This window comes from Pan paniscus, chromosome 12 (assembly GCF_029289425.2).
Source record: "Pan paniscus chromosome 12, NHGRI_mPanPan1-v2.0_pri, whole genome shotgun sequence".
NCBI lineage: Eukaryota > Metazoa > Chordata > Mammalia > Primates > Hominidae > Pan > Pan paniscus.
In genome coordinates, this window is record NC_073261.2 from 99267899 (window position 1) to 99295857 (window position 27959).

Here is a 27959-nt window from a genome sequence, read left to right on the forward strand (position 1 = left end):
AACTGGTTCCCTACAGGACTGCTTAGATTTGTGGCTTGTCTTTCCCACTGGTTTTTGGATGCCCTTAAAGCCAGAAATGACCTTTCCTTTTAACAGAAAGGTGGGTTATTAAGTCAAGAAGTCCTGTGTATGAGTCTCAAGGTGAGTGGCCCAGCAAGCTACCATTTTTTTTTTTTTAAGAGTGTCACTGTTGCCCAGGCTGGAGTGTAATGGTGCCATCTCGCCTCACTGCAACCTCCTCCTGGGTTCAAGCGATTCTCCTGCCTCAGCCTCCCAAGTAGCTGGGATTACAGGCGCGCACCACCAAACACAGCTGCTTTTTATATTTTTAGTCGACAGGGTTTCTTTCACCATGTTGGCCAGGCTGGTCTCAAACTCCTGACCTCAGGTGATCCGCCTGCCTCAGCCTCCCAAAATGCTGAGATTACAGGCGTGAGCCACTGGCCCCCACCACTTCTCTGAGCCAGTGTCCACATCTGTGAAATGGGTGGAAGGCTGGTGTGAGAAATGAGAATACGCATCAAGTTCCTGTTCACACTAAGTTTTCAAAAAACGAGGTCCTTCTCCTTTTCTCATCTCTAGAATACGCTGTTACTCTCTGGATGAAGTAGGTGATTCCTGAATGGTGTCAGAGCAGTTTGCACTATCATGTGCCAGTGTGCAGCAGTTTAATCTGTAGAAGCCACTGGAAGCCTTATGACCCGAGGCTGAAAACTGAGGGTGAGAATTGCCTTGTTCTTCCTCGTACTCCCACTGCACATGGTGCTTTGTACTCACAGAGTGCTAAGTTTTGTTGGAACAAGAAATGAGATTTCTCCAATGCTACTCAAGTTCACCGGAGGGCACAGCTGCTCCTCAGAAGCCCTCACCCACAGACACATAAGCTACTGCCCTTAGGCTCCTGCCCTGGGGTCTCCAAGCCAAAGTGCTCCTCAGCCCTCCATGGCATCTGCCCCTCTGTCCAATGTCAGGCAGAGGCTCCCAGGGATGGGAAATAGGAGGGGCTCCTAATAGTGACAGTGGCTGAAGAACTCCAGGGTGGTTTTGAGAATGCAATGGCAGCCTTAGCCACTGGAGGAGGACTAACCACAAAGAGTGAGGAAGAGTCAAGGCCCGGCCTCAGACAGGCCGCAGTGCTCAGCCTTCCTTTTACCCTGATGAGTGTTCTCCCAGTGTCAGGAAGAGGGCAGAACTCTCTGTCAGGTCTTTGAGTCAACTGAATTGAGGAAGGAGGGCTGGACACCAGCCAGAGCCCCCAGGTAAGCGCTGGCATCAGCACGACACAGGACTCAGAGAGCACAGAGTTAACACGCTCCTGCCGAGTCCCAAAGAGTCACGAGTGTGAAAATACCGAGTGTGGGCACGCAGCCCTAGCCAGAGCCCTGCCTGGTGAGGCTGCTCTTATAATTTGGGAATCTGCTCAATTTTCTAAAAGAAAGCTCTGTTCTACTACACTCACCATCAAGGGACAGCTCGGCTGTTTATTAAGTCAGTAGAAAAATGACTGTACAGGTTTAAGGTGCAGGAATGAAGATGGGGCAGACTGGGCCCCAGCATCTGAGGCCCCACCCCCATGCCAGAGAGCTCCAGTCCAGAGCCTGAAGTGTGGTCAGCACATGTGAGCTATCTGGATGTCCAGGAATATCTAAGTGTGCTGCCCCCGTAGGAGGCACTGGAATTCCTTGCCCAGCAGCTGGGCCTAAAGAGAAGAGGCTGAGGAAGCCAGGCCCTAGAAACGGCCCAGCACGGTGGCTAACAGAGCCATGCGGATGTACATGCCGTTCTCAGCCTGGCGGAAGTAGGCTGCGCGGGGATCCGAGTCCACTTCCACGCTGCAAAAAAAAAAAAAAAAAGGAAGTGTTATCGTGCAGCCCATGGATGACTTGTCCAGGACTAAGTCTCCTCCCCTCCACCAGCCCCGAGGCAGTCTCTGACTCTGATGCTGCACCACCTTATCTCGTTGACACGGGGCATCGGGTGCATCACCACCATCTTCTTCTTGGCCCGGGTCATGATGTGGGGAGTGAGGATGAACTGACCAAAGCACTGCAAGGCAGATGGGGTCCCCATTAGTGCCTTGGGGTAGGAGTGGCTACAGAGGACACAAGTCTGGGCTCCACTGGGGTCCCCTCCACACCCACATGCAGCTATGGCAATTGACAGATGTGAAGTTTAATAGCTCTGACCCAGCAGCCCTCAGCCCAGCCTTTCTGTCCTCATATCTGATGCCCTACGGCAGCAGCCCTGGCTTCTTCCTCAAGCCCAGCACTCACAGCTTCGTACTCCTGGGTAGAGCCAAATCGTTCCTTCTGGATTCGAGTCATGTAGAGCACATCGGTGTCAGGTAGCGCCTCCTCAATGCTCTCGAACTCCTCCTGGAGGTTGAGGAGAGCCATGGTGGATGCAGTGCTGGGCTCTGACTGCCCAACCCACATCTCCATGGCTTCCAGGCTGGGCTGTGAGGGTCTCACCTGCTTGGTGCCGCGGGAGGCCACAAAGGCCCGCACAGTGGGTGGCATGCGCAGGCTGGGAGGTGCCACATAGCGCAGGCTGACACGATACTGGGTGAGCAGGCAGGCCAGGGAATGTACTGTGCGTCCGTGCTTCAGGTCACCCACCATCGTGATCTAGGGGAGGAACCCAGTCACCACAGGGATCCCAGACTGAGTGCCCCCCGACATCATTTCCAAGCTTTTAAAAGCCTCTGGAGCAGAATGAAGGCCTCCTTGATGCAGCTGTCCTGGACCGGGGTAACCACTTCCTGCCTCCCTCTCTAGATCGTCCCCTGGCAGGGATCCAACCCCTGCCACCACCCTCACCGTCATGCCATTGACAGTTCCCAGCTCCTCACGGATGGTGAAGATGTCCAGCAGGGCCTGGGTGGGGTGCTCTCCGACCCCATCCCCAGCATTGATCACTGGCCTCCGGCAGTGCTTGGCGGCCAGCTGGAAAAAAGGGGAAAATCCTGTCTTTTGCAGCTCAGAGGCCCCCCAACTGCCAGTCCCCCTCTTCTGGGGTCCCCTCACTCATCTGGCCCAAAACACAGAAAACGTGGGCAGAAGGGTTCTCATGCCCCTGGGTCCAGCCTTCTTAACCCCATCTCAGTACCCAGGCTGGCCTCACCTCCACTGCTCCAGGCTGGGGGTGCCGGAGCACGACGACGTCGGCATAGCAGCTCATGGTCTGCACGGAGTCAGCCAGGGATTCGCCCTTCTGGACGGACGATGTGGCTTCCGAGAAGCTGAGCACAGCACCTCCCAGCCGGGCCATGGCTGCTGCAAAGGAGCTGCTGGTCCGTGTGCTCACTTCATAGAACATGGAGGCCATGACCTTCCCCTAGGGAAAGAGCAAGGTGGAAGGTGTACGTATGCGTGTCCACCCTGAGGAAACCCCAGGTAGGCACCACCACCCCAACTGACACTTGAGGGGTGCTGTGAGGACCCTTCTGCACCCAAACCTCCCCTGTGACCTGTCAGAGCCTTGACGTTTCCACCACTGGTGTCACTCTGAGCTAAAGGCTCTGCCTCCAGAAAACCACCCATCATTAAGTGTCTGAACGAGCTGGGAAAGGAGGACACACCCTAGCTCTCTCCCATGATTGCAGCAGCCCAGACCAGAAGACCCCACTAGTGGGGCGATGGTCTCATGCTCAGGGCCTCCCCAGCCAGCTAAATCCTGCTTTGGGGAGGGAAAACGTGGGGGAAGATCTACAGCAGCAGAGGGATGGACTAGCATAAGGGGACGGGATGGCAGCGAGAGGAAGACCCACTCTGACCACTGCGCGGCCCTGCACTGATGTGGCCCAAGGGCAGGCGATGGCCTGGACCCTACCCCCGGCCCTGATCCTGACCTTCAGGATGTCGAGGCTCCGCTCCTTCTGCACCATCATACGCAGTGTGTGTGCCACATTGAACAGGTGAGACATCTAAGAAAGAGCCCAAGTTAGCTAGAAAGGTCCTAGCCCCAGCTTTCCAAATCCTCAAAGCTCTGGGTGGTCCCATCCTCCCTGCCCCAGGCACCTGATCCTTGGTGAACTGCTGGACGGACAGGATATGTTGGCCCACTAATGAGTGCAGCAGGGGTGAGGTCTGGGGGTGCAGCAAGCCAGGGGTCCCCAGGTTCTGGGGAGATGCCTGTCTAGGTACTGGTGGTGGAGGGTAGCAGGTGCCATCAGGGGTTCCCATCAGCTCTGCAGTGAGGGATGGGGCAGAAAAGGCTGGTCAGAGGGTTCCTCCTACCAAGGCCAGATCAGAGGTCCCCGAGGTGAGTGTGTGTCAGGGTGGAGTCTCACCTGGCTCGGCTACCTTCCGAGAGGACTTCTCCTTTGGCTCCTCAGCTGCAAACAGGACAAGAGGACAGATATACATTTATGGCTGAGGTTTGGAAAGAAACCCCATATTCCCAGGAACTCTGAATCACAGTGTATGTGTTAAACCAATTCACAACACAGTAATATAGCAGGTTAGGGGAGGGCAGGGGACTGCAGCAGCTCTGGGGACAGACAGGTGGCTTCCCATGGGGCTGTGTTGTATGGGAGCAGTGGTGCCCTCCCGGGGCTCTCCCAGTTGGCAAAGGCATCCTAGGCAAGAGGAACGGCCAGACTCACACCAACCAACAACCTGGATTTACCCCACGCTCTGCTGCCCCGTGGGATCCCAGCTCCTGGGCGGAGGAACACAGCTGCCCACAACAAAAAAGGGCATGTGAGAAGCTGTGAGATGTCTACTCACACTGGGGAGACTTGTTTAGGCAAAGGGTGGCACGGCAGATCAGACGAGGATAAAGGGATGGAGAGGAGGACATGTAAGTAGAGAAAGGCGAGGCACTGGGAAGAAGTGGATCCTGTCCCTACACAAGTCTCTGAGTCACAGGAACCCCACTCTTACCTGGCAAACCTGGGTCGGAGGCTCGATGGATTCGGGGCGGCAGATGGAAGCGGCCATCAGGAAGCCCTGGGATGCCACGGCGGGGTCTTTCAGGTGTCTGGAGGGATAACGTTAGCCCAGAGTTTTTTTTTTTTTTCTTCTGAGATGGAGTCTTGTTCTGTCGCTCAGGCTGGAGTGCAGTGGCGTGACCTTCTGGGTTCAAGCAATTCTCCTGCCTCAGCCTCCCAAGTAGCTGGGACTACAGATGTGCACCACCACGCCTGGCTAATTTTTTTATTTTTAGTAGAGATGGGGTTTCACCATGTTGGCTAGGCTGGTCTTAAACTCCTGACCTCAGATGATCCGCCTGCCTTGGCCTCCCAAAGTACTGGGATTACAAGCGTGAGCCACCACATCTGGCCTGGCCCAGCATTTTAAAAAAATAATTGACCCAACCCCACTTCAAATTCAGTCCCTCAAGAAAACCCCAATTGTTCCTGAACCACCAATGAAAATGTTCAAGCTGTTCATCCTGCCCTGAGACTAACACCTCCCAGCCCCCTAGCCCAGTAGTGTGGATACCGTGGTCATCTCACTGGTGGCAGGGGCTGAGGGTGGGAGCTGAGGAACAGCCCCCTGTGGCCACTTCCGTACATCCTGTCCATAGCCCGGGGGTACCAGAACCTGCAGGCAGAAGGCAGGGCACTCAGGAGGGAGCAGAGAGAACTCAGGTCCTAAAGGGGTAGATGTCAGCAAGGACAAAAAGCACCTTGGGGGAGCTGTGCCCCCAACCCCTGGTCCAGGGCAGTGGTGCACATAGTGGGACAGTGTAGATGTGCTGGGTAGGGAAGAAATGAACGTGGTGCAGAAGAGGGCACTACTGAGATCAGGCAGGGGCTACTTGCGTACCTGCCCATCGATATAGGCAACCTCCCCTCGCAGGACCACACGGCGGATGGTGCCCTTCACTTTCTGCCCTTCAAAAGGTGTCCAGTGGGCCTTGGAGAAGGGCATGTGGCTGGGGATTGTCCACTCATGCTCCAGATCCACCTGCCCAGAGGACATGGGTTATGCTAGGGAAAGGATCCCCAGAGAACATATCCTAGGGCTGGAGAGCCCCCCTCCTGCTCTGGGCCTCATCCCCACACCTCCACATAGGTGTCCTCCTGCGGGGGCAGGTGAAAGATGCGCCGAGGATTGTGGTGCAATCGCTGCAGCAGGTCGTCCAGGCTGAGCCGGCCCTCGCTTACAGCCGTCAGGAGTAGTGGCAGCATGGTCTCTAACCCTGGGAACCCAGGTGGGGGCCTGGACCCACACTTCTCCTCCAAGGTATGGGGAGCTGGGAGAAAGAAAGCCATTACCCTCAGGACCAATCACCTCCATGTCTAGGAAGTCACTCACACCCCAGGACTGCACTTCCAACAACCTCCTTATGCTCACTACCACTCCCAGTGCTCATTTTTTCTGGGAACTAGAAACAAGGGCAACAGGACTGCTGCCATCTTCTGGAGCCCACACTTTTACCCATGTATTCTTTCATTTGCAGTTCTACTCACTGGCTCATTCATTCTTTCAACAAGTATTTATCAGGCACCTATCACAGACCAGGTACCCTAGAGGCTAGGGTCCCATACGGATCAAGACCCTGTCCTAGTAGAGTCCTGAGGCCTGGCCTGCTTCCCATTTTCTTGCTAGGGCTGTCCCACAAGCCCCACTGGGCAGAGGAGGTACATGCTGGATTCTCTCACCATGGTCTGAGGCAAAGCAGTCGATGACAGCCATGTTCTCCCACAGGGCTTCCACATCCTGGCGGGAGCCAAGCTCAGGCCGGACCTCCCCCTTCCCAGGCCCCAGGCGCTCCAGGTCATCATGGCTTAGGAACAGGTGGTGGGGAGCCACCTCGCAGGTCACTGGCAAGCCCCGTGCCTTTGCAGCTTTAATTAGCAGGATCTGGGGAACAATGGGAAGATCCAGAAGAGGCACCACCCATATGCCTTGCCCTACACAAAGTCCCATTGGCCAACATCCCTGCTCAAAAAATGATGATGTAGACCTGCAAGGGTGCTGGCTCGAGACCCTCCTCCCGCTGTCTCCAGACTCTCCTCCTGCTGTCTCCTGCCCCTAAGGACTACCCTGACCTTTGGTGTTACTGGGAAAGCAACAGGGACAGCAGGATCTCAGGTGTACTCTTACCTCCTCCTTCCGTGCCACGTGACATATGTGCACTGAGCGCTGAGTGAGCTGAGCCACCATGAGGACAGCAGCCATGGTTTGCTGCTCCGCGTGTGCCACAATGGGGAGGTGGGAGGGCCATGTCTCGAAATGCTGGGAGCAGAAAGAACTGATGAAGGAGTGTGCAGAATCTCTGACTGTGCTCATCAGAGCCCAGAGTCCCCAGGAGCTCCCCTGAATCCTCACTGCTACCAGCCCACTTAGGCAGGGGCCCACAAGCCAGGAGACACTGGGTGGTGGCCTCCTGCCACATTCACACTCCCTACCTCCATCCACTGGACCACGCTGTCCAGCCGCAGCTCAGAGAAGGTCTCATTGAGGTAAAGCTTCAGCCCGGCTGCAGACCCGGCCACGGTGCCCAAGGTTCCTGCATTTTCAGACGAGGCCCCAAGGAATAGCGCAAAGTCGCACCGGGCGCCAGCCTCTGCCAGCTGGAGAGGATACACAGAGGTAAGGCTCACTGGCACCCATGCCCACACAGGCTAGCCTGGCACCAGTGGCCTGGGCCCATAGGGCGGGGCAGAAGGAAAAGGGCTCAGGGAAGCAAGGGTGGCTGGTGGGGGCATATGGGTCTCCAATACCAGGAAGAGTGCAGTGGCTCACCTTCTGGGCCAGGGCCAGAGCAGGGGCGTCAATGATGGGGGGCCGGGTATTAGGCATGGCACACACCATGGTGATACCCCCAGCCAGGGCAGCGGCTGTGCCTGAAGCAAAGTCCTCCTTATGTGTCCCACCTGGTTCCCGCAGGTGCACATGGACATCAATCAATCCTGGGAGAAAATGGAAGCAGCAAGATTACAGGAAGATTCAGAAATAGGAAGGGTGAGCTGGACATGGTGGCTCACGCCTGTAATCCTAGCACTTTGGGAAGCCGAGGTGGGCAGATCACCTGAGATCAGGAGTTCGAGACCAACCTGACCAACATGGTGAAACCCCGTCTCTACTAAAAACACAAAAATTAGCCTGGTGTGGTAGCACACGCCTGTAATCCTAGCTACTTGGGAGGCTGAGGCAGGAAAATCGCTTGAACCTGGGAGGCGGAGGTTGCAGTGAGCCGATATCACACCACTGCACTCCAACCTGGGCGATGGAGTAAGACTCTGTCTCAAAAAAAAAAAAAAAATTTCTCAGACAAGGCCACTGTGGACACTGTGGATTAAGGAATGAAAGAGTGAGAAACATTCTGGGGTCTTCACAGTCTGTGCAGTCCAGGACAAAGAGTGGGCCCCCCAGCCATCCTTCACCACACTGCAGGTCTCTATGCCAGGGGCTGCCAGTGTTCAGAAGCCAAGTTCTCCCCAAAGACTTACCCGGCAGTCGCACAAGCTTTTGGGAGGTCATACAGTCAACATGCACCTTCAAAGGAGGGGCTGGCCCGATCTGGCCTAGGGCCTGCAAGTGGAAAGCAGTCAGCTTTAAGGGAAGGGTGATCCTGGGAGTTGTAGGGAGAGATGTGGTTTTCCCATAAACCAGGCTCTGCACACTCTATACCCACCATCTCTCCCTCTGTAGCCACAAAGCTTTATTACTAGCATGGCTGTTCCATACTCACTCCTCCCTCTTTCTTCTTCCCATCAACACTGGCAGTCTCCCTCCCAGCACATGGGTCTCAGTTACCTCCACAAAGAGTTTGGTGCACTTGATATCGATGATTAGGGGCACGGAGAAGTCAGCGGCCAAGCGTCGGGTGCGGTAGCCCTTGGTGACAAAGGAAGAGAGACGCCGGCCCCCAGCTCCACGCATTGACAGGTTAATCACCAGCTCAAAGTTTTTCTCAGCTAGCTGCTCCAGGATGCTCCGCTGTGGTGGGCACTCACCATCCACAGCCTCCTCAAAGTGCCAGTCCACAGCTGTTACCTGCCAACCCGGAGTCAAGGTCAGGGCCAAGCTGAGTCTGGCAGCGGTCAGGAAGGCTAGCCTTAAGGGAGAGGAGCTGGCCCAGGAGCCCATGATGAGGAGACTGAGGACCCATAGGGTGGGCACCGAGGGCTGCCTCTATTTGATACTGGCAAAGTGTATTTCTTGGCAGGAAAGATATCTACACTAAGTAAGATGGGTTACCAAGGACTAGGTGCAGTATGAGCTCACACACATGTACACAGAGAAAATCCTGGAAGGAAAAATATAAGAACAGTGGTACAGAGATTTTAAGAGACTTTTCTCTTTGCTTCCTGTGTATTCTGCTTTCTGCATGGAATATAGCTTACTAGTATAACAGTAATAATAAAAGCAGGGGAATAGGAGATAATTCTTTGTTTTTTTTTTTTTTTTGAGACAGCATCTCACTGTTTCCCAAGCTGGAGTGCAATGGTGCACTCACTGCACACTCGCAGCTCACTGCAGCCTCTACCTCGTGGGCTCAAGAGATTCTCCTGCCTTAGCCTCCTGAGTATCTGGGACTACAGGCATATGCCACCGTGCCCAGCCCAGATAATTCTTTGGTGCAGTATTTTCACCCCCTTGGGGAAGGGCAGCAGTGGGGTAGGTTGCCAGAGTTCCTGCACCTTGACGCCATGCTCAGTGTAGAAGTCAGCTGTGCCGAGACTGGCATAGAGACTGTAGCCCAGGCTCTCCAGTAGCCGCACAGTTGGGAGCAGCTCACTTTTGTTCTGAAACCAAACAGAAGGATGAAATTGTTTTCTTCCTGTCTTCCATTTCAAGGTCAGCCCTGGCCCAGGGAGCCACGGCCCTCGGGAAGCCCTCCTGGATTCTGATACCTTATAGCTGCCAATGGTCAGCAGGATATTCTTCTTGGGGATCTTAAAGCCAGTGCTTAGCATGGCCTTGAGGTATGCCTCACAGCGGCTCTCCCCAAAGCCGGCCACCTCCCCAGTACTGGTCATTTCCACACCCAACACCACGTCAGCACCCGCCAAGCGGGAGAAGGAGAACTGAGGCACCTAAAGGGGCGGGAGGGAAGAGAGAGGGCCAAGGTGTGAGAGGACCTCCTCCCTCACCAGCAGACGGACACAGTACCCTGTTCTTGATCCCATCTGAATGGCAGGGTCAGCCTGCCCTCTCTGTGTGCCCTCCTGCTTTCCAAACGTACTTGGGGTCATCCCTCAGCTTCTGCTTAGGATGTGCCCTTGCAAATAAAAAACCTTAACCATCCTTCAAAACTCAATTCAAATAGCACCCCTTCGCTCAAGCCTTCCCAGATCACCCCTTTTGGAAGCAGCACCTCCTGTCTCTTGAACTCCTGCAGCATTCTGTTTACAGGTCGAATATGTAGTTTTACCACGGACTGTTCTATACCAAAGCTTTTTTGGGGATCCAACTTCTCTTCCCTCCCATTACCATCAAGTAAGCTCTTAAGGGACAATGACCACCTCATTACCCCCACGATCCGGCAATGCCTTGCAGTCAGTGCCTGGTTTACATGCTGACTGACAACTCTGTGTGGTGAGTGAACTCTCTCCTGCTATTTTTCTGCTAACCCCAAGGGTTTCGATATTCCTTACCTTTACTCCCACGACGCCAGAACCAGTCATTAGCCCCACAGGTTCCACTTCTTCCCCCATGATGACCCGCGTGGCCAAGGCTACTAGGTCCACACCCAGTGTCTTGGAAACGAAGGGGAAGGAGCGAGAGACACGTACGTTGCATTCAATAACTTTCAGCTGGTCATCCTGGGGCAGAGAAGACTGGTCAGGCCTTCTGCAGGTTGGCCTTGCTGACACTATCTATAGGCCTAGACTCTTCCTCTCAGTCCTCAGCTCTGGGGGATCAGACTGAGCAGGGTTCAGGGTGACTGACTGTCATAAGCCCCAACACCATGAGCTCTAGCTACAGCCCTTTCCCTCCAGCTTCCCTGCCTACTTGGATGAAGGCAGGAGACAGTGCAGGGCTTCATGGCACTGTGGCCAGCACAGAACATGCAAGAGCTGTGGCCCTTTAGTTCTTTCCTTTAGCCTTATTACCTTGGCAATGAGCTGCAGATTGAAAGGTCCTGTGACCTGTAGCTCCTGGCCCACAGCATGCACAATGGCTTTGATCCGCTCCAGGGTTTTGGCAGTGATATCTTGTGGGGGGGTCACCAGCGTCGCATCACCTGAATGCACACCTGCATTCTCCACATGCTCAGAGATGGCGATGGCTGCCACCACACCATCAGAGGCCACGGCATCCACGTCAATCTCCTAGCGGGGGGACACAGACAGTGGGACATAGGGCCACTTTCTTCTCTCACCTACTCTAGGATTGTCTCTTCCTTCAACGAGCCCCACATAGCCCACTGTTCCCAGCCCTGGTGCCTATGATTCTGCTGGACCACAGAAGGAAGTCTCCTCCAGGGCTGGCAGCATGCCCTCAGAGACTTCACTGTCTGCAGCCTCCCACCTTAGCCTCCTGGATGAACTTGGAGATGACCACGGGATGCTCTTTGGAGACGGCTGCTGCGCTGCTCAGGAAGCGCTCCAGGTCTCCATCCGTGTAGGCCACATTCATAGCAGCACCGCTCAGCACATAGGAGGGGCGCACCACACAGGGGTACCCCACGGTCTGGCAGAATTGGCGAGCAGACTACAGGAGGCAGGGAGCTTAGCTGAGTTGTTCACACTTACCCCCAAGCATCATCCAGCCTCCGGGTAACCCACCAGGTCCCAGCCCACCTCGAGGTCACTGAGCTCCCTCCACTGAGGCTGGCTGATACCAATGGTGTCAAGGAGCCGGGAAAACTTGAAACGGTTCTCAGCCGAGTCAATGGCTTCAGGGGAGGTGCCCAGCACCCGGCACTGCTGCCGATGCAACGCCATGGCCATGTTGTTGGGCAGCTGTCCACCCATGGATAGGATCACACCTTCAGGGTTCTCGAGCTCATAGATGTCCATCACCACCTACGTTGCAGGGGGAGAAAAAAGTGGTGGCAGCAAAAGAGGGCAGGAATCTGAGCCTTCCTGCTCACTGCTTCCCTCAGCCGCCACCAAGTTTCAAAGAATCTTAGGTCAGCCAGCTGTTCTACTCGACCCTGGCCACCCAAGCTACCAGGAAGCCTCCATCTCCCTCACCTCAAAAGAGATCTCATCAAAGTAGAGTCGATCACACATGTCATAGTCGGTGCTGACTGTCTCTGGGTTATAGTTCACCATGATGGTCTTATATCCCATCTGCAAGAGGGAGGGGAAGGGTACTTAGCAGTCAGGTGGGAGGAAAATCGTGGAGAAAATCGTGGAGAAACTAAGCCAAAGCCCCTACTTCAGAGACTGCCAGCACAGCTTCCTCTGAAAGAGCTGTACAGGACCCCTGCCTTGGGAGGGAAGGAGGTACAAAGTGTTGGGGAAGAGATTCATGTACCGTGTGGGGCATGAGAGATGGCCTAAAAGGACCCCCACCCCAAAGCTCTATGACCAAAGTAAGGGATGGCAATTAATAGGAAATGCCAGGATTAGTGCCAAGCAATTGCTAGAGATGAACAGAATAGCAAGGAAACTGGAAAGAAAATGAACTCTCTGACCTTTCGGAGCTGCTGGATGCAGCCTACAGCACACCAGTCAAATTCAACGCTAGAGCCAATACGGTAGACGCCAGAGCCAAGGACTAGGACATGAGGTGTTCGAAAGGTGAGGTCATGGGTGGTGCCCCAATACGTTAGGTATAGGTAATTTGTCTGGGCTGGCCACTCAGCTGCAACTGTGTCAATCTGTTTCACTGCTGGACAGATCCCCAGTTCCTGACGCAGCTTGCGAACAGCCAGCTCTGTGCTAAAATAGAAAAAGGGTCTGAAACACAGGCCCAGAGAGTAGGGTACAGACTGATAGAGGGTTGAGACCCCAGGGCACAGATGAGAGGAAATATCCTTGGAACCAAGGTCAGAAGCCTCTAAAGCTCTCCCACACTCTCCTTCCTCCCTCCCAAGGGTCCCTCACTGATACAAAGGTTCTGCCCCACATTTCCCAGCCAGAAGCTCTCATTGCCACCTCTGACCTCAGAACTGCAAGGGCAATCTGTTTGTCTGAGAAGCCAAGACACTTGGCCTGTTGCAGCAGGTCTGGCGGCAAAGGCTGTCCACGGTGTTGTTCTAGCAGCTGGGCATGTGCGATGATACGCTTCATTCGGTGCAGGAACCAGCGGTCGATGCGTGTGAGCTCATACAGGCGGTCCACTGAATAACCAGCCCACAAAGCAGCTGCCACCACAAAAATCCGCTTATCTGTTGGAGTCTCCAACTCCTGATAGAAAGGGGGTAGACAGACGGAAGCTACTGCCAGCCCATCTAAAAGCCTGAGCATTAAGTAGCTGCCCTTGTCTCAGGAAGGGGAAACTACACCAGAGCACAGGCTGTGTAACTGCAAAAACCTGGATACCAATCCTGGGTCTACCTCTCATTGGCTATGTGGCTTTGAGTAATTTCTATAACCTATGTCTCAGTTTCCTCATCTGTAAAAACAAGTCTAGTAATACACCCTTGCGTGCTAATGAGACATCTCAAAATTCTCAGCAAAGTGGAAACAAAGCAAATGTCCAATGATGACTGCTGCTACTGTTACTGGTAACAAGCTCATGGTCTGGGGGCGATGAGAAGCAGGGTCTATTTTAGGGGTATTGCCAGGGGAGGGGAGCTACTTACCATATCACTGACTGGTTTCACTGTGTGATCAAAGCCCACACAGTTCTCATCCACCATGCGCAGGGCCTTCTGGAAGGCCTCCTCAAATGAACGCCCAATGCCCATGACTTCACCTGGAAGAACAGAATGGAAGGAATGAAGGTGTGGAGGTGGAAGGGGTGGGAAGAAGGCACTGCCCATAATGCTTATGGTTTATAGTCAAGACTCTGGGAGATTCTCAAGGCAAGTCACATGATGGTGGGATTCACGGTGTTTCACAACTAAGAAATCTTAATGGCCGGGTGCAGTGGCTCACGCGTGTAATCCCAGCACTTTGGGAGGCTGAGGCGGAAGGATCACGAGGTCAGGAGATCGAGACCATCCTGGCTAACATGGTGAAACCCCGTCTCTACTAAAAATACAAAAAAATTAGCCGGGAGTGGTGGCGGGCGCCTGTAGCCCCAGCTACTCCAGAGGCTGAGGCAGGAAAATGGCGTGAACCCGGGAGGTGGAGCTTGCAGTGAGCAGCGATCGCACCATTGCACTCCAGCCCGGGGAACAAAGCGAGACTCCGTCTCAAACAAAACAAAACAAACAAACAAACAAACAAAAAGAAATCTTAACTTATAGCTCTTTTCCCTGCTATTTTCATGGATAAGCTCAGGCTTTGTGCTTATTAATGAATATGGAATCAATATGCCTAAAACGGGCATGGGGATACTGGAATATATCCCCATACACTGGATACTGGAAGTTTATCACAGTGGCCCAAACCACTGATGGCTGTCCAGTTATTGGGTTTGATTTATTCACATAATCATAACACCAACTGGAATTCTTTAAAACTTTTTTAAAAAGTGTAGATAATAGGAAGATGATCCCTACTACTCATCCATGCAGAGCAAATCACATTTACAACAATCATTTTAGAGTTTCTCTTTCTGGACTTTTCTTCATAGGTTCATAGGTTTTTTTTTTTTTTTTTTTAGATGGACTTTCGCTCTTGTTGCCCAGGCTGGAATGCAATGGCATGGTCTCGACTCACTGCAACCTCTGCTTCCTGGGTTCAAGAGATTCTCCTGCCTCAGCCTCCTGAGTAGCTGTGATTACAGGTGCGTGTCACCATGTCTGGCTAATTAGAGACGGGATTTCACCATGTTGGCCAAGCTGGTCTCAAACTCCTGACCCCATGATCCACCCGCCTCGGCCTCCCAAAGTGCTGGGGTTACAGGCGTGAGCCACCGTGCCGGGCCCTTCATAGGTATGTTTTACATATGATCACAGCATACATATAATTTCCGTCCTGTGTTTTTTCCTCATCATACATTTTCCCACATTGCCACGTGGCCTCATCAACACCAACTTAATTCTTTCTTGAGACGGAGTTTCTCTCATCACCCAGGCTGGACTGCAATGGCATGATCTCAGCTCAGTGTAACCTGTGCCTCCTGGGTTCAAGTGATTCTCCTGCCTCAGCCTCCCAAGTAGCTGGGATTACAGGCACCTGCCACCATGCCTGGGTAATTTTTGTATTTTAGTATGATCTGCCATAATTTAACTGCTAACTGAAGGACATTTAGCTTTTTTTTTTTTTTTTTTTCCTGAGATGTAGTCTCACTGTGTTGCCCAGGCTGGAGTCAGTGGTGCAATCTCAGCTCACTGCAACCTCTGCTTCCTGAGGTCAAGCGATTCTCCTGCCTCAGCCTCCTCAGTAGCTGGGACTACAGGTGCGTGCCACCATGCCTAGCTAATTTTTGTATATTTTCTAGAGATGGGGTTTCACCATATTGGCCAGGCTAGTCTCAAACTCCTGACCTCATGATATGCCCACCTCACCCTCCCAAAGTGCTGGGATTACAGGCATGAGCCACCGCGCCCGGCCCATTTCACTTTTAAGTGTTTACAATTAGGCAGTCCCGGTGGCTCTCACCTGTAATCCAACACTTTGGAAGGCTGAGGCAGAAGGATCACCTAAGGCAGATTGAGACCAGCCTGCACAACATAGCGAGACCTCCCTCTCTACAAAAAATAATTAAAAAAAAAAAATTAGCAAGGTGTGGTGGTGTACACCTGTATTCTCACTCCTCAGAAGGATGGGGTGGGAGATTACTTAAGCCTAGGAGATCCAAGCTGCAGTGAGCTAAGTCACACCATTGCACTCCACCCTGGGTAACAGAATAAAACTCCGTATTAAAAAAAAAGTTTTCATAATTATAAGTGAGGCTGTGATGTTTTCTTTCTTTTTTAACGAGACAGAGTCGGCCGGGCATGGTGACTCATGCCTGTAATCCCAGCACTTTGGGAGGCCGAGGCAGGCGGATCACGAGGTTAAGAGATCGAGACCATCCTGAGCAATATGATGAAACCCCCGTCTCTACTAAAAATACAAAAATTAGCTGGGCGTGGTTGTGCGCACCTGTAGTCCCAGCTACTCAGGAGGCTGAGGCAGGCGAATCGCTTGAACCTGGGAGGCAGAGGTTGCAGTGAGCCGAGATAGCACCACTGCACTCCAGCCTGGCGACAGAGGAAGACTCTGCCTCAAAAAAAAAAAAAGAAAAAAAAAAAGAAAAAAAAAAAAAGAAAAGAAAAAAGAGACAGGGTCTCGGCCAGGCACAGTGGCCTGTAATCCCAGCACTTTGGGAGGCCAAGGTGGGTGGATCACCTGAGCACGGGCGTTCAAGACCAGCCTGACCAACAGGGAGAAACCCTGTCTCTATTAAAATACAAAATTAGCCAGGCGTGATGGCACATGCCTGTAATCCCAGTTACTCTGGAGGCTGAGACAGGAGAATCACTTGAACCCAGGAGGCAGAGATTGTGGTGAGCCGAGATCACACCATTGCACTCCAGCCTGGGCAACAAGAATGAAAATCCGTCTCAAACAAGCAAACAAACAAACAAACAAACAAAAAAGACAGGGTCTTAGCCTGGCACCCAGGCTGGAATGCAGTGGTACAATCACAGCTCACTGCAACCTTGAACTCGTGGGCTCAAGCGATCCTCCCACCTGAGCTTTCCAAAGTGCTGGGATTAATTACAACCACCGTGCCTGGACTGGATATGATGTTTTCTGTTTTGGATAATCTCCTTAGGATAAATTTCCAGATATGTAGAGGCAATAGGTAACACAAATTTTATAGCCCTTGATGAGTACGAATAACTTTATAGAAGTCTGTGCTTCATAATACAAAGTTTAAGCAACCTTCTGAAGTGGGCATAAACAGTGTCTCATTTAACTAGATTTCTATTTACTAATGAGAGGAACCGTCTTTTCTCTAGGTTTGCTTATTGATTTCTTCTTCTGTAAAGTTTTGTTCATCTCCTCTGACTATTTACTCTAGGGGCTTAAGTATTTCTTACCAAGTGTATTTTTCTATTTACAATCCTAACATTTACATTTCTTTAAAAAAGTTTTAAAAACACTACGATGTTAACAGTAGTGTGACTGATTTTGTTCAATTTCTTTGTAACTGTGGTTGTAAGACTTTTTATTTTGAGATTTGTTAAAAAAGGAGAAGCCTTTTTTCTAGGCATACACATATGCCTAGAAATGTATGCAGTCGTAGATACACGGCTGAATTATGCAGTCGCAGATACACGGTCAAATTAATCAATCTCTGTAAGGCAAGATTACAGGTGACTATTGTTCTTTGGTTAAACTGTCTTTCCTCGTTTTCCATGATTCATGTTTCTTACTTGTATAATAAAAGTTACAAAAAGTTACCAAAGAAGACCACATTCCAAGAATACTTGAACAGATGTAAAACAATTAAATGTCTCATCTAGGAACCAATCTTTCATTGGCCTATTTTCAATCCACTTCTTTTTGCCACAATTTAATTATGGCTTCATTCCCATGTTTATTCTAATTTTCATATAACAGAGATTCATCTCCAGAAGGAAAAAATTGGCAGTCTTGCAGAATTTCTAAAAATTCTGAAATAATATCTGAGCTTAGACTTTGTTTAAAGGCCACTACTGCTCTAAATGGAAATCTGGAGCACCACAAAATGCTCTTATCCATCAGGCTGGTGGCGCTGTGTCTGGTACACGTATATTTTTGTTTTGGTTGAAATGTGTTAGAGGACGGTCTTCCGCAACTAAAGGGATACCACAAAGAAACATACTAACTCAATTCTAACATGCTCTGCCACTGCTGGGTAATGTTACGGCCATTCATCATTCACTAATAAATTTCCTTGTTACCAAAAAGGTTTATGATGCCCTGCTCTGATGTAAACATCATACTAAAAAAAAAGGTCATTTAGTGACCAAAGCACAAAGTGCCAGAGGAGGAGATACTGCAAAAATGAGATGAGATAGTCTGATGGCTTGCACCTATCCCAGAGATTCTGTATTCCAACACAGATTTCCAGATGCCTCCCCAACTCCTGACAAGGACTATAATCTAAGTTTGAAATGTCTCAAGCACCTGCTCCCATAGGACGTAAAAGGCCATGCCAGGGAACTCTTGACATTTAAGATTCTTGGTCATGGTGGGGCCCCATGGGGGTGCCCAGGGCATGAGTCTCACCAACGCTCTTCATGCAGCTCCCAATCTTTGTGCTGACTCGCAGGAACTTGCTAAGGTCCCATCGAGGAATCTTCACCACACAATAATCCAGGCTGGGTTCAAAGGCTGCTGTACCCCCTGTCACAGAGTTCCTGGGGTCCAGCAGGTGGGATGCCAGAAGGACAGTGAAGGAAGCATAAAGGGTGAGCTTCCGGATAGCTCTTTCCATTCCCACAAATCCAGGCCAATGTCCTTTTCATATTCCCTGTCCCATCAATATTTTCCTCAGCCCCCGACCCACTTCCCCACTGTGGTATCTCCCTCATCCTCGTACCTGAGCTCAGGCAAAGGGATGCCCAATGCTAGCTTGGCTGCCACATAAGCCAGTGGATAACCTGTGGCCTTACTGGCCAGGGCAGAGCTGCGAGAGAGCCTGGCATTCACTTCAATGATGTAATACTGCAAAGAAGGAGAATAAAGTCACTGGCCTAGAAGACCCTGTCTAGGAGAGGTCTCAGAAAGGAGAGAAAATAAGCCCTCCCCATAGGATGGCTAGCAAAAGGGCCCTCTCTAAGGCCCAACCCTAGTAAAGAAGATTCCAGCTTCTACTCCAGGGACTGTAAGCCCAAAAGACCTCAACCTCAAGGGCCAAAAATTATGCAAGAAGAGGGGGTAACAACTAGACTATCAGTTCCAGGGCCTAGAGCTTACCTGCTCAGACTCAGGGTTCAAGGCATACTGCACATTGCACTCCCCAACAATTCCCAGGTGCTGGGTCACCTTGATAGCTGTCTGCCTCAGGAGCTGATACTCCCTGTCATTCAGTGTCTGGCTAGGGGCCACCACTATGGACTCACCAGTGTGGATGCCCAGTGGGTCCAAGTTCTCCATGTTACACACCTGTGAAGGGGGGTGCCATGGAGGTCACTGCCAAGCAGAGTCAGGAGAGGCAGAAGGCTGCACCCCAGGGTCCTGTTACCTCTGGGGCTGCACCTAACCTGGGTCTGAGGGACATACAACTCGCAAAGACCTTGGCCTGGGCCTCTGCTCTTCCAAAAGCTCATCCTGCCTGACACGACTCCCACCCTTCCCCCATTCACTCACCGTGACACAGTTGCCATAGGCGTCTCTCACCACCTCGTACTCAATCTCCTTCCATCCCTTCAGAGACTTGTCTACTAGCACTTGGCTGGTATGGGCAAAAGCTGGGGCCACGAGAGCAGAGAGCTCCTCCCTGTTAGAGGCAAAGCCAGAGCCCAGGCCACCCAGGGCAAAGGCTGCACGCACTAGCACAGGGTACCCCAGCCGTTCAGCGGCTGCCTGGGCCTGCAATGAGTGGAAGAGATGAACAAACAGGTTATTTCCTGCTGTCCAAGGCGTGCCTGACCCACATAAAAAAAGATATAAAGAAAATAACATGGCTGGGCATAGTGGCTCACGCCTGTAACCCCAGCAATTTGGGAGGCCGAGGGGGGGGTGGATCACCTGAGGTCAGGAGTTCGAGATCAGCCTGACCAACATGGAGAAACCCCATCTCTACTAAAAATACAAAATTAGCTGGGCATGGTGGCGCATGCCAGTAATCCCAGCTACTCAGGAAGCTGAGGCAGGAGAGTCGCTTGAATCTGGGAGGTGGAGGTTATGATGAGCCGAGATCACGCCACTGTACTCCAGCCTGCGCAACAAGAGCGAAACTCCGTCTCAAAAAAAAAAAAAAAAAAAAAAAGGAAAGAAAATTAAAAAAAAAAAAAAAAAAAAGAAAGAAAATAACACTACCAAAAAAAACACCACCATTCTTCCTTTACTCAAACACCCCTCCAACCTGTTCAAGAGAATTTGCTGCCTCGCTCGGGGCCACATGCTCTCCGATCTCTGCCATTCTGGCAGCAAAGGCTCGTCGATCCTCGGTCAGCTCAATGGTCTCCACTGGTGTGCCCAGGACCCGGACCCCATACCGAGCCAGCACCCCGGCCTTGGTCAGCTCCACACCACAGTTCAGAGCAGTCTGGCCCCCAAAAGTCAGTAACACACCATCGGGGCGTTCATTGCGTATCACCTGAGGATGGAGAGGGGAGTTACAGGCATCAGAACCTTGTGGGTAGAGAGGCAATCAAAGTTTAATAACCCAGAGTGACCACTGGGCCCCCCTGCCCAGTCCTCTTTTCATTCCAGCCTTGCCCCAGTCATACCTGGGTTACATAATGAGGTGTTATGGGAAGAAAATAGACCTTGTCGGCCAGCCCCTGGGAGGTCTGCACTGTGGCAATATTGGGGTTGATCAGCAACGTCTGGATGTTTTCCTCCTTCAGGGCCTTAATTGCCTAAAAGGACAAGAATGGCATCTCAGCCTCTGCTGAAGAAGCAAAATTGCAAACAGCCTTAGAGTAGCATTCTCCTCTTCTTTCCCTCCCTGTACTCTTGGCCCCTAATAATTGACTTCTATTTCTTACTACATCTTTCTCTACATTCCCCAAATCTGGTTCATTTCCTCCCTGCAACCTTAGCCCTTCTCCTTAAGACCCTTTCCATTCTTGAGGGTCACACGCCCAGAAGGGTGGGGAGGAACATGCCTCACCTGAGAGCCCGAGTAGTCAAATTCTCCAGCTTGGCCAATGGAGAGGCCCCCTGAGCCCAGGATCAGAACCTTTCGTGGTGGTGGAAGTCCAGAGCCGGGAGTGGGAATCCCAGGGGGACAGAGGCGCTCAGTCAGCCGCTCTCTAACTGTGGAAGCAAAGAAGGTCGTAGAATGTTAGAGCTGAGCTGGACCCAAGAGGTCAACTGGATTAGCTCCCTCGCTTTCAGAAGAGTCCAGAGCAAATTATGCACCTCAGGAGGAGCAGAGAGAGGACCAGAACCCAGGACCCTGGAGTTCCTTTCAACAGAAGCTTAAACGGTATCTTGGGTTGGTTGCCACCCATCCCCAATCCCCTTAACCTCCTAGACATCTAGGAGTTGCCCAGGGCATGTCCACCTTATGCCCATCCTGGAGCCAACCCTGTTCTTAGGTCCACAACCCAGTTCTACTCAGGATCTTACCTGTCTGGCCCCCAGGGTTCCCAGCTGTGGCCTCTTTCACAGTTTCCAGAAAGATATCGAAAAGCTGTTCCATATCTGAAGGGCCAGCTTGGTGCTCTGGGTGAAACTGGACACTATTGAAGAGATTGCATCATGAAAACCATCATGGTCCCTGGCATGACACTGGCAGCCTCGAGGTGGGTAGTGGGACAGGGGACTTGGATCCACTGCCGTGCTTTACTTTTCCATCATCAAGGCCCACAGGGCTTCAAAGTTTCACAGACCCAGTCAACCAGGCTCACCTGAAGAAAGGCAAGCTGTTGTGCACAATGCCTTCATTGGAACCATCATTGGCGTTGGTGAAGAGAGGAGCCCAGTCTGCTGGCAGTGAGTCTGTCTCCACAGCAAACCCATGGTTCTGGGATGTCAGAAAGCAGCGCCCAGAGCCCACCAACAAGCAGGGCTGGTTATGGCCTCGGTTCCCATATCTGGAGGTAGAAGCATGCCGAGTCACAGGCCCTGCTCACCCTCTCTTCACTACTGAACCTACCCCAGCTCTCACTGATCTCCTGTTCTCAGTAGCCTCGCTCCTGTTTCCTTTTTGTTTTTTTTTTTTTTTGAGACGGAGTCTCCCTCTGTTTCCCGGGCTGGAGGGCAATGGCACGATCTCCGCTCACTGCAACCTCCGCCTCCCAGGTTCAAGCGATTCTCCTGCCTCAGCCTCCGGAGTAGCTGGGATTACAGGCGCACACCACCATGGCTGGCCAACTTTTGTATTTTTAGTAGAGACAGGGTTTCACCATGTTGGCCAGGCTGGTCTCGAACTCCTGACCTCCAGTGATCCGCCCACCTTGGCCTCCCAAAGTGCTGGGATTACAGGTGGGAGCCACCTCACCTGCAACCCCCCGCTCCTATTTCAACACAAATAAACACCAACTCTCTTCTCATTCCTGAGACACCCCACCCCTCATGCCACAAGTATGGGCCCCTTCTGCTCCCCACAAGTCCCACCTCATCTTGTAAGTCTTGGCCCCAATGGCTAAGGCCAATAGCTGGTGTCCCAGGCAGATCCCAAAGACAGGTCGGGGATTAGGCTCAGATAAAACACGGCTCAGTGTGGATACGACACTGGGATAGGAGGCAGGGTCACCAGGCCCATTACTTAAGAAGAGACCCTCATACTCTAGAGTGGGCAGAAAAGATGACATCAAAATCAGTATTTCAATTACAGAAGACACACCTGCAGCCCCCCAGCCCATGAGAGTGTTAAGTCCCAATGTCTATCTTCTTCACTGCAACTCCTACTGACTTTTAGCAATTGGACCAAGGGATAGATCTTCCACCCAAGCTGCTTGTCTGAGGCCCTGAACAGGCCCCAGCTACTCACCTTGGCTGTCTAGTGCATGGTCCCAGGGTACCACAGTGACCTCAGCCCCACGCTGGCAGAGGCATCGGATCTGATTATACTTGAGGCCACAGTCCAAAGCAAGGATCCGAGGGGCACCCCCTGTATTGAATACCCGTGGAGTCTGAGAAATAGACGAATAAAGGGCAACAGTTGGCAGCTGTGCTCAGTGGGTATAAGATATACCTGCACCAACTCCTACCTTCAAAGCCTCCTTTGATTCTCTCCTGTGTTCACCCCCCAATTGTGGGCAGAATATAACTACTGTGCTAGAGCTTGCAACACTCTCCCACTCTACCTCTGTACCTTAATGGAGACCTCTGGTACCAGGGGGCGGGCATTGGGGTCCAAGAATGGCAGGGATGAAGGTTCTGTTCCATTCTGGACCAGCTTCCCCAGCAGAGACCCCTGTTCCCGCAACTTCTTGGTCAGCTCCCGAGTGTCTACTCCTGTCAAAATAGCACAGTCTTAGGGATCACATTCCCACAACTCAGTCATCTGTGAGGTTAGACTTCCAGAAGCACTTCCATTCCAGAGCCCCAGTCACACACAGCTGTTCTATGTGCATCAAAATCCTGGGCCATTGTGACAGAAGTATACTACCATGAAGTATTCCTGCCAAAAATATCACATCTGAATTGAACAACTCTAAATCTATCCATTTATAGAAAATAATATAAAGGGAAAAAAAGAATACGCTAAGTAACACTACGGGAGTGTAACCAAGTAAGTGCAGACTATGGGATACTAGAAACGGGAAAAATGACCTGTTTTCAAATAGGTTACAAGGTCCACAGATTAAGAGACTTATCAACCAAATGCAATGCATGAACCCTGTTTAGAGCGAGATTCAAGTGAACAGTAAAAAAAAAAAAAAAAAAAAAAAAAAAAAAAATTGGGAAATTTTAAACATTGCCTGGACACTTGTATTAGGGAATTATTAATTTTTTTAGTGTATGATGTTATTATGATCATGTTTTTTAAAGATTCCTTTTGCATAGATATTGAACTATTTGTAGATGAAATGATATGATGTCTGAGATTTGCATCAAAATAATTCAGTGGTGGTGATGAAACAAGATTAGCCCTAAGCTGATGATTATGGAAGGTGGGAGTTCCTTCCTGTGTTGGAAATTTTCTGAGTGATAGTTCAATTCTTTCTCCCAGCCCAACTCCAATCTAAACCTTCCAACTATCACAATCTTAGAGTCAGGTCCCAGCAGATTACAGAAACCTTGATTCTTTCCATCCAGGCATGCTGTGCTCTGCCCAAATATGCCCCTGCTTGCCACCATACCTTGCAAGCCAGGGATGCCATGCTGCTGCAGCCACTCATGCAGAGTGCGGGTGGCACTCCAGTGGCTGGGAGTAGGACAGCACTCTCCCACTACCAGTGCTGCTACGTGGATGCCCGAGGATTCAAACCACTGTAGATGGAAAGAGATTGTGAGAAGCCTCAGGCCAAGTTATTTCTTTGCAGCATTTTCCCGATTGTGTGGCCACAGACCCTATATTCAGCCACATTGAATGGCCTTCAATATACCAAACTTTTGGTGCTTTTGCATAGATATTTCCATTTACCAACAATGCTCTCTCCTATACGAAACACAACCCACAGGCCCAGGGTGCCCCGATGATCACTGAAAATGACATTTTCCTTTTTATTTATTTATTATTATTTTTTTTGAGACAGAGTCTCACTCTGTCACCCAGGCTGCAATGCAGTGGCGACATCTAAGCTCACTGCAACCTCTGCCTCCCGGATTCAAGCAATTCTCTTGCTTTAGCCTCCCGAGTAGCTGGGACTACAGGCGCCCGCCACCACACCCGGCTAATTTTTTGTGTTTTTAGTAGAGACGGGGTTTCACCATGTTAGCCAGGATGGTCTCAGATCTCCTGACCTTGTGATCTGCCCACCTCAGCCTCCCAAAGTGCTGGGATTACAGGAGTGAGCCATCGCACCTAGCCATTCCTTTTTTTTTTTTTGAGACAGGGTCTTGCTGTTATCCAGGCTGGAGTGCAGAGTGCAGTGGCGCAAATACACGGTTCACTACAGCCTCAATCTCCTGGGCTCAAGTGATTCTCCCACCTCAGACTCCTGAGTAGTTGGGACCACAGGTGTGGATCATCACACCTGGCTAATTTTTTGAATTTTTTGTAGTGACAGGGTCTCACCATGTTGCCAGGCTGCTCTCAAACTTCCTGGGCTCAAGCGATCCCCCCACCTCAGCCTTCCAAAGTGCTGGGATTACAAGTCATGAGCTACCGCGCCCCGCCTCTTTCTTCCTTTATCTAAAACTGAAATCACAAATCCCTTCTCTGTGAAGCCCCTCCCACTCACCCAATACAGCTTGTGCCTCCATCTTAGAGCTGTTTTAATACTTTATTTCCTCTCTTGCTATTTACGTCATATGATGAATATGTATTTGTGTCTTTGTCACGAAACAGAGAACTCAAGAGCAAGGCACATGGTGTCAGTCAGACATTTATTGAGGTGCAGGCATTGCAAAAGATGCTGAGAAAAGAGCAATGAGCAAAAAAAGATGAGGTTCCTGTCTTCATGATGTTTATTTCTGACTTAGGGAGCTAGAAAACAAGATAACACCCATATAAATATTAATTATAGAGTGTGATTAAAAACTGAGTAAGATACGGAGGTACAAAATACATTACCAAATAAAAAACAAAGGTTCAGGGCACAATACTAAGCATGCCTCCCAAACTTCATTTGGGATTATTTAAAAAAGAAAAGGCCAGGCACGGTGGCTCACGCCTGTAATCCCAGCGCTTTGGGAGGCCGAGGTGGGCAGATCACCTGTGATCGGGAGTTCAAAACCAGCCTGACCAACATGGAGAAACCCTGTCTCTACTAAAAATACAAAATTAGCTGGGAATGGTAGCCCATGCATGTAATCCCAGCTACTCGGGAGGCTGAGGTGGGAGAATAGCTTGAACCCGGGAGGCGGAGGTTGCAGTGAGCCAAGGTTGCGCCATTGCACTCCAACCTGAGCAACAAGAAAGAAACTCTACCTCAAAGCAAAATAAAAATTTAAAAAAATTAAATAAAAAAAGATAACATACCAGCCTGGGCAATGTGACAATACCCGGTCTCTACAAAAAATACAAAAAAAGTAGCCAGGCATGGTGGCAGGTGCCTGTAGTCCCAGCTACTTGGGGGTTGAGGTGGGAGGACTACTTGAGCTCAGGCAGCAGAGGCTGCAGTGAGCCATGATTATGCCACTGCACTCCAGCCTGGGTGACAAAGTGAGACCTTGTCCCCCCCCCAAAAAAAACCATAAACTTGTTACTCAATAGATAAGCGTTTAATAGCTACACAGAAACAGAAAGTTTATGTAGGAGGGATCAGCATATTTAAACTGCATTCAGCTGGGTGATGAACAGTTTAAGGAACCTGCATTCTGAGATTGTCCAGGGATCTGAAGGATAGTTTGGCAGAACCCTCCCTGGCCAGGTGGAGTAATCCATTTATATGTGCGAGTGGCTCCAAGAGGCCTTTCCCACCCTGATCCTAATCAGGCCTCAATTTTGTAGTTTTATAAACTCAATTTTGTCAGTGTGCCTAGAGTTGACAAAGGTGATGACTGACAAAGGTTAACCAAATTCACAAGAATTCACTATCAACTAGAATGCAGTGTATTTATAGGTTTGTGATGAACCTAGAAATTCTTTTCCAGGACGAACAACATGCACGTCCTCTATCCGGAGCTCGCTCTCCCCAGCGTCAGGGTGGCTGGGAAGGCAAATTAAGAATTAAAGGCTTACACCTGCAGTGAGGCCAAACAAATTTTGAGAGATACTACTCTAGGCCAGATTGACTTCCTCTATTACCTTAATTACTCTATGTTGGGTTTTTTTTAATGCTTGAACTGTCAGAGGGCAACTTAGTTTCCAAATTTCAGAGGTGAAGGAATAGGGGAAACCTCACTGTAGGAAGAAACTCAGTTTTCTCACCTAGAGGTAAGAACACAACTGAAAAGCAGAAAATCAGACGAGGCCATGTCAGTAGGTCTAGAAGATAATGTCACTGGTTTTGTAGGTAAATTGGCACTCACTGTCACAGAGAAGTATGTGACCCTAGTTTCCAGTCTCTTTCCACTAATTTATGTAGTCCTAAAAAGCACTGCTCCCATCTGACTCTGCTGCTAAAAAAAAACCTTCAATGGATCCTTTACCAAACTAAGCTGACTCTGCTTTGGCTTCAGGTCCCTCCATGCCCACCGGATTTAACTTATCTGCAGGCTTTTTTCTCATGACTTCTGCATGCCTAACAAGTTGGACAAGGCTGTTCCCTTACACCTCTTTTACTTCTCCTTGATCCATGCCTTCACTACATACAGAATGCTTTCAGCTATACTGGAGCCTTGATGCCCTTAACAAAGGCGGTAGCTTTTTCCTGAGGCCTCCAACACTCTGTGCCTCCCAAGGCACTTAACAACCCCTAACTACAGTTACTAGTGATCTTAGTCCTTGACTTTATCACTTCAGTGGGTATGTTTTCTGCAGGATGCCCAGCAGGGTGTCAACGTCTCCTACTTCACTAATAGTTAACAATTACTGACTTGAAAAGGAATGTAGAGAAAGCACTGGGTGTGGCTACCTTGCAGAGACCGAACTCATCCATTTCATCTGGTGGGATGCCATAGTTGCCGATCAGAGGATAGGTGAGCACTAAGATCTGTGCCTTGTAGGAGGGATCAGTGAGGGCCTCGGGGTAGCCGACCATGCCGGTTTGAAACACTGCAAGAAAGAAGCAGGGCTGGGCTCCGGTAGGGCACCCTTCAGAACACTCCCCGCGCGATGAGCACGCCCCAGTGGAGGCTGCCTTGGTCGCGAGGGGTTTATGGCGCTGGGGCCCATGGGCACCGAATGGGGGAAGGGGGTACGCTGGCGGGAAAATGGCGGGGTCTGGACGGGGAAGGTTGGGAGGAGAGGCGCATCACAGAGTGGGATAAGGTCTGCAGCCTAACCGGGCTTGCTTACCCACTTCCCCGGCAGTCGACACGGCGGCCCCAAAGGGCTGGCCCCGCAGGACCGACCCGTCCTCCAACACTAGGGCCGCCATGGGAAGGGAGCTCAGAGGCGGGGGCGAGTACGGAGAAGCGGGAAGGACTGCAAACTCCACTGGAACCACGTGAGGACGGCGCGCCGGAGTCGGTCCACGTGGCTAACGGCGCGGGGCGCTGGAGAGAAGCCGGGCGCGGCAGCGTAGGAGCCTCCGGCGCGCTTGGCGGCAGCAGCAGAGACTGCGGCGGCGCGGACACAGGCGGCGTGAGGGGCGGGGCCGGGCACGTAAGGGGCGGGGTCCGCGGAGCCACGGGGAGTGGGCCCCCGTGGTCTCCGCACTGCAAAACCGGGGGAAACCTG

General features: G+C 51.2%; 1 protein-coding gene across 2 annotated transcripts; it reads right to left on the reverse strand.

The window, feature by feature from the left end:
* Positions 1 to 1461: 1461 nt before the first annotated feature.
* Positions 1462 to 27903, reverse strand: CAD (carbamoyl-phosphate synthetase 2, aspartate transcarbamylase, and dihydroorotase). Of its 2 annotated transcripts, XM_008952459.5 has the most exons (45): positions 27576 to 27903; positions 27193 to 27332; positions 23872 to 24001; positions 22881 to 23023; positions 22557 to 22698; positions 22181 to 22352; positions 21472 to 21657; positions 21191 to 21303; positions 20730 to 20875; positions 20344 to 20475; positions 19977 to 20210; positions 19259 to 19480; positions 18866 to 19054; positions 18489 to 18613; positions 18176 to 18306; positions 13663 to 13775; positions 13020 to 13264; positions 12550 to 12796; positions 12104 to 12202; positions 11708 to 11932; positions 11436 to 11618; positions 11018 to 11236; positions 10559 to 10726; positions 9815 to 9997; positions 9602 to 9706; positions 8715 to 8954; positions 8408 to 8489; positions 7701 to 7867; positions 7364 to 7528; positions 7059 to 7190; positions 6614 to 6815; positions 6014 to 6204; positions 5775 to 5915; positions 5448 to 5549; positions 4887 to 4983; positions 4630 to 4680; positions 4292 to 4336; positions 4020 to 4189; positions 3851 to 3925; positions 3124 to 3336; positions 2820 to 2945; positions 2472 to 2627; positions 2274 to 2375; positions 1952 to 2046; positions 1462 to 1832 (listed from the first exon to the last, which is right to left on the reverse strand). In XM_008952459.5, the coding sequence occupies exons 1-45, from the start codon at positions 27655 to 27657 to the stop codon at positions 1730 to 1732; spliced, it is 6729 nt and encodes a 2242-aa protein (XP_008950707.2). In that variant the 5' UTR covers positions 27658 to 27903; the 3' UTR covers positions 1462 to 1729. The 2 variants fall into 2 exon arrangements, with proteins under 2 accessions (XP_008950707.2, XP_003827138.2); XM_003827090.5 differs by lacking the exon at positions 4630 to 4680.
* Positions 27904 to 27959: the final 56 nt, after the last annotated feature.

Coding starts and splice junctions, on each gene's coding strand:
- CAD (XM_008952459.5), bottom strand. CDS start 27,657: ATGGCGGCCCTAGTGTTGGAGGACGGGTCGGTCCTGCGGGGCCAGCCC. Junction 27,333..27,575: donor GTCGACTGCCGGGGAAGTGG/GTAAGCAAGCCC, acceptor TCTTTCTTGCAG/TGTTTCAAACCGGCATGGTC. Junction 22,353..22,556: donor CCATGCACTAGACAGCCAAG/GTGAGTAGCTGG, acceptor TGCCCACTCTAG/AGTATGAGGGTCTCTTCTTA.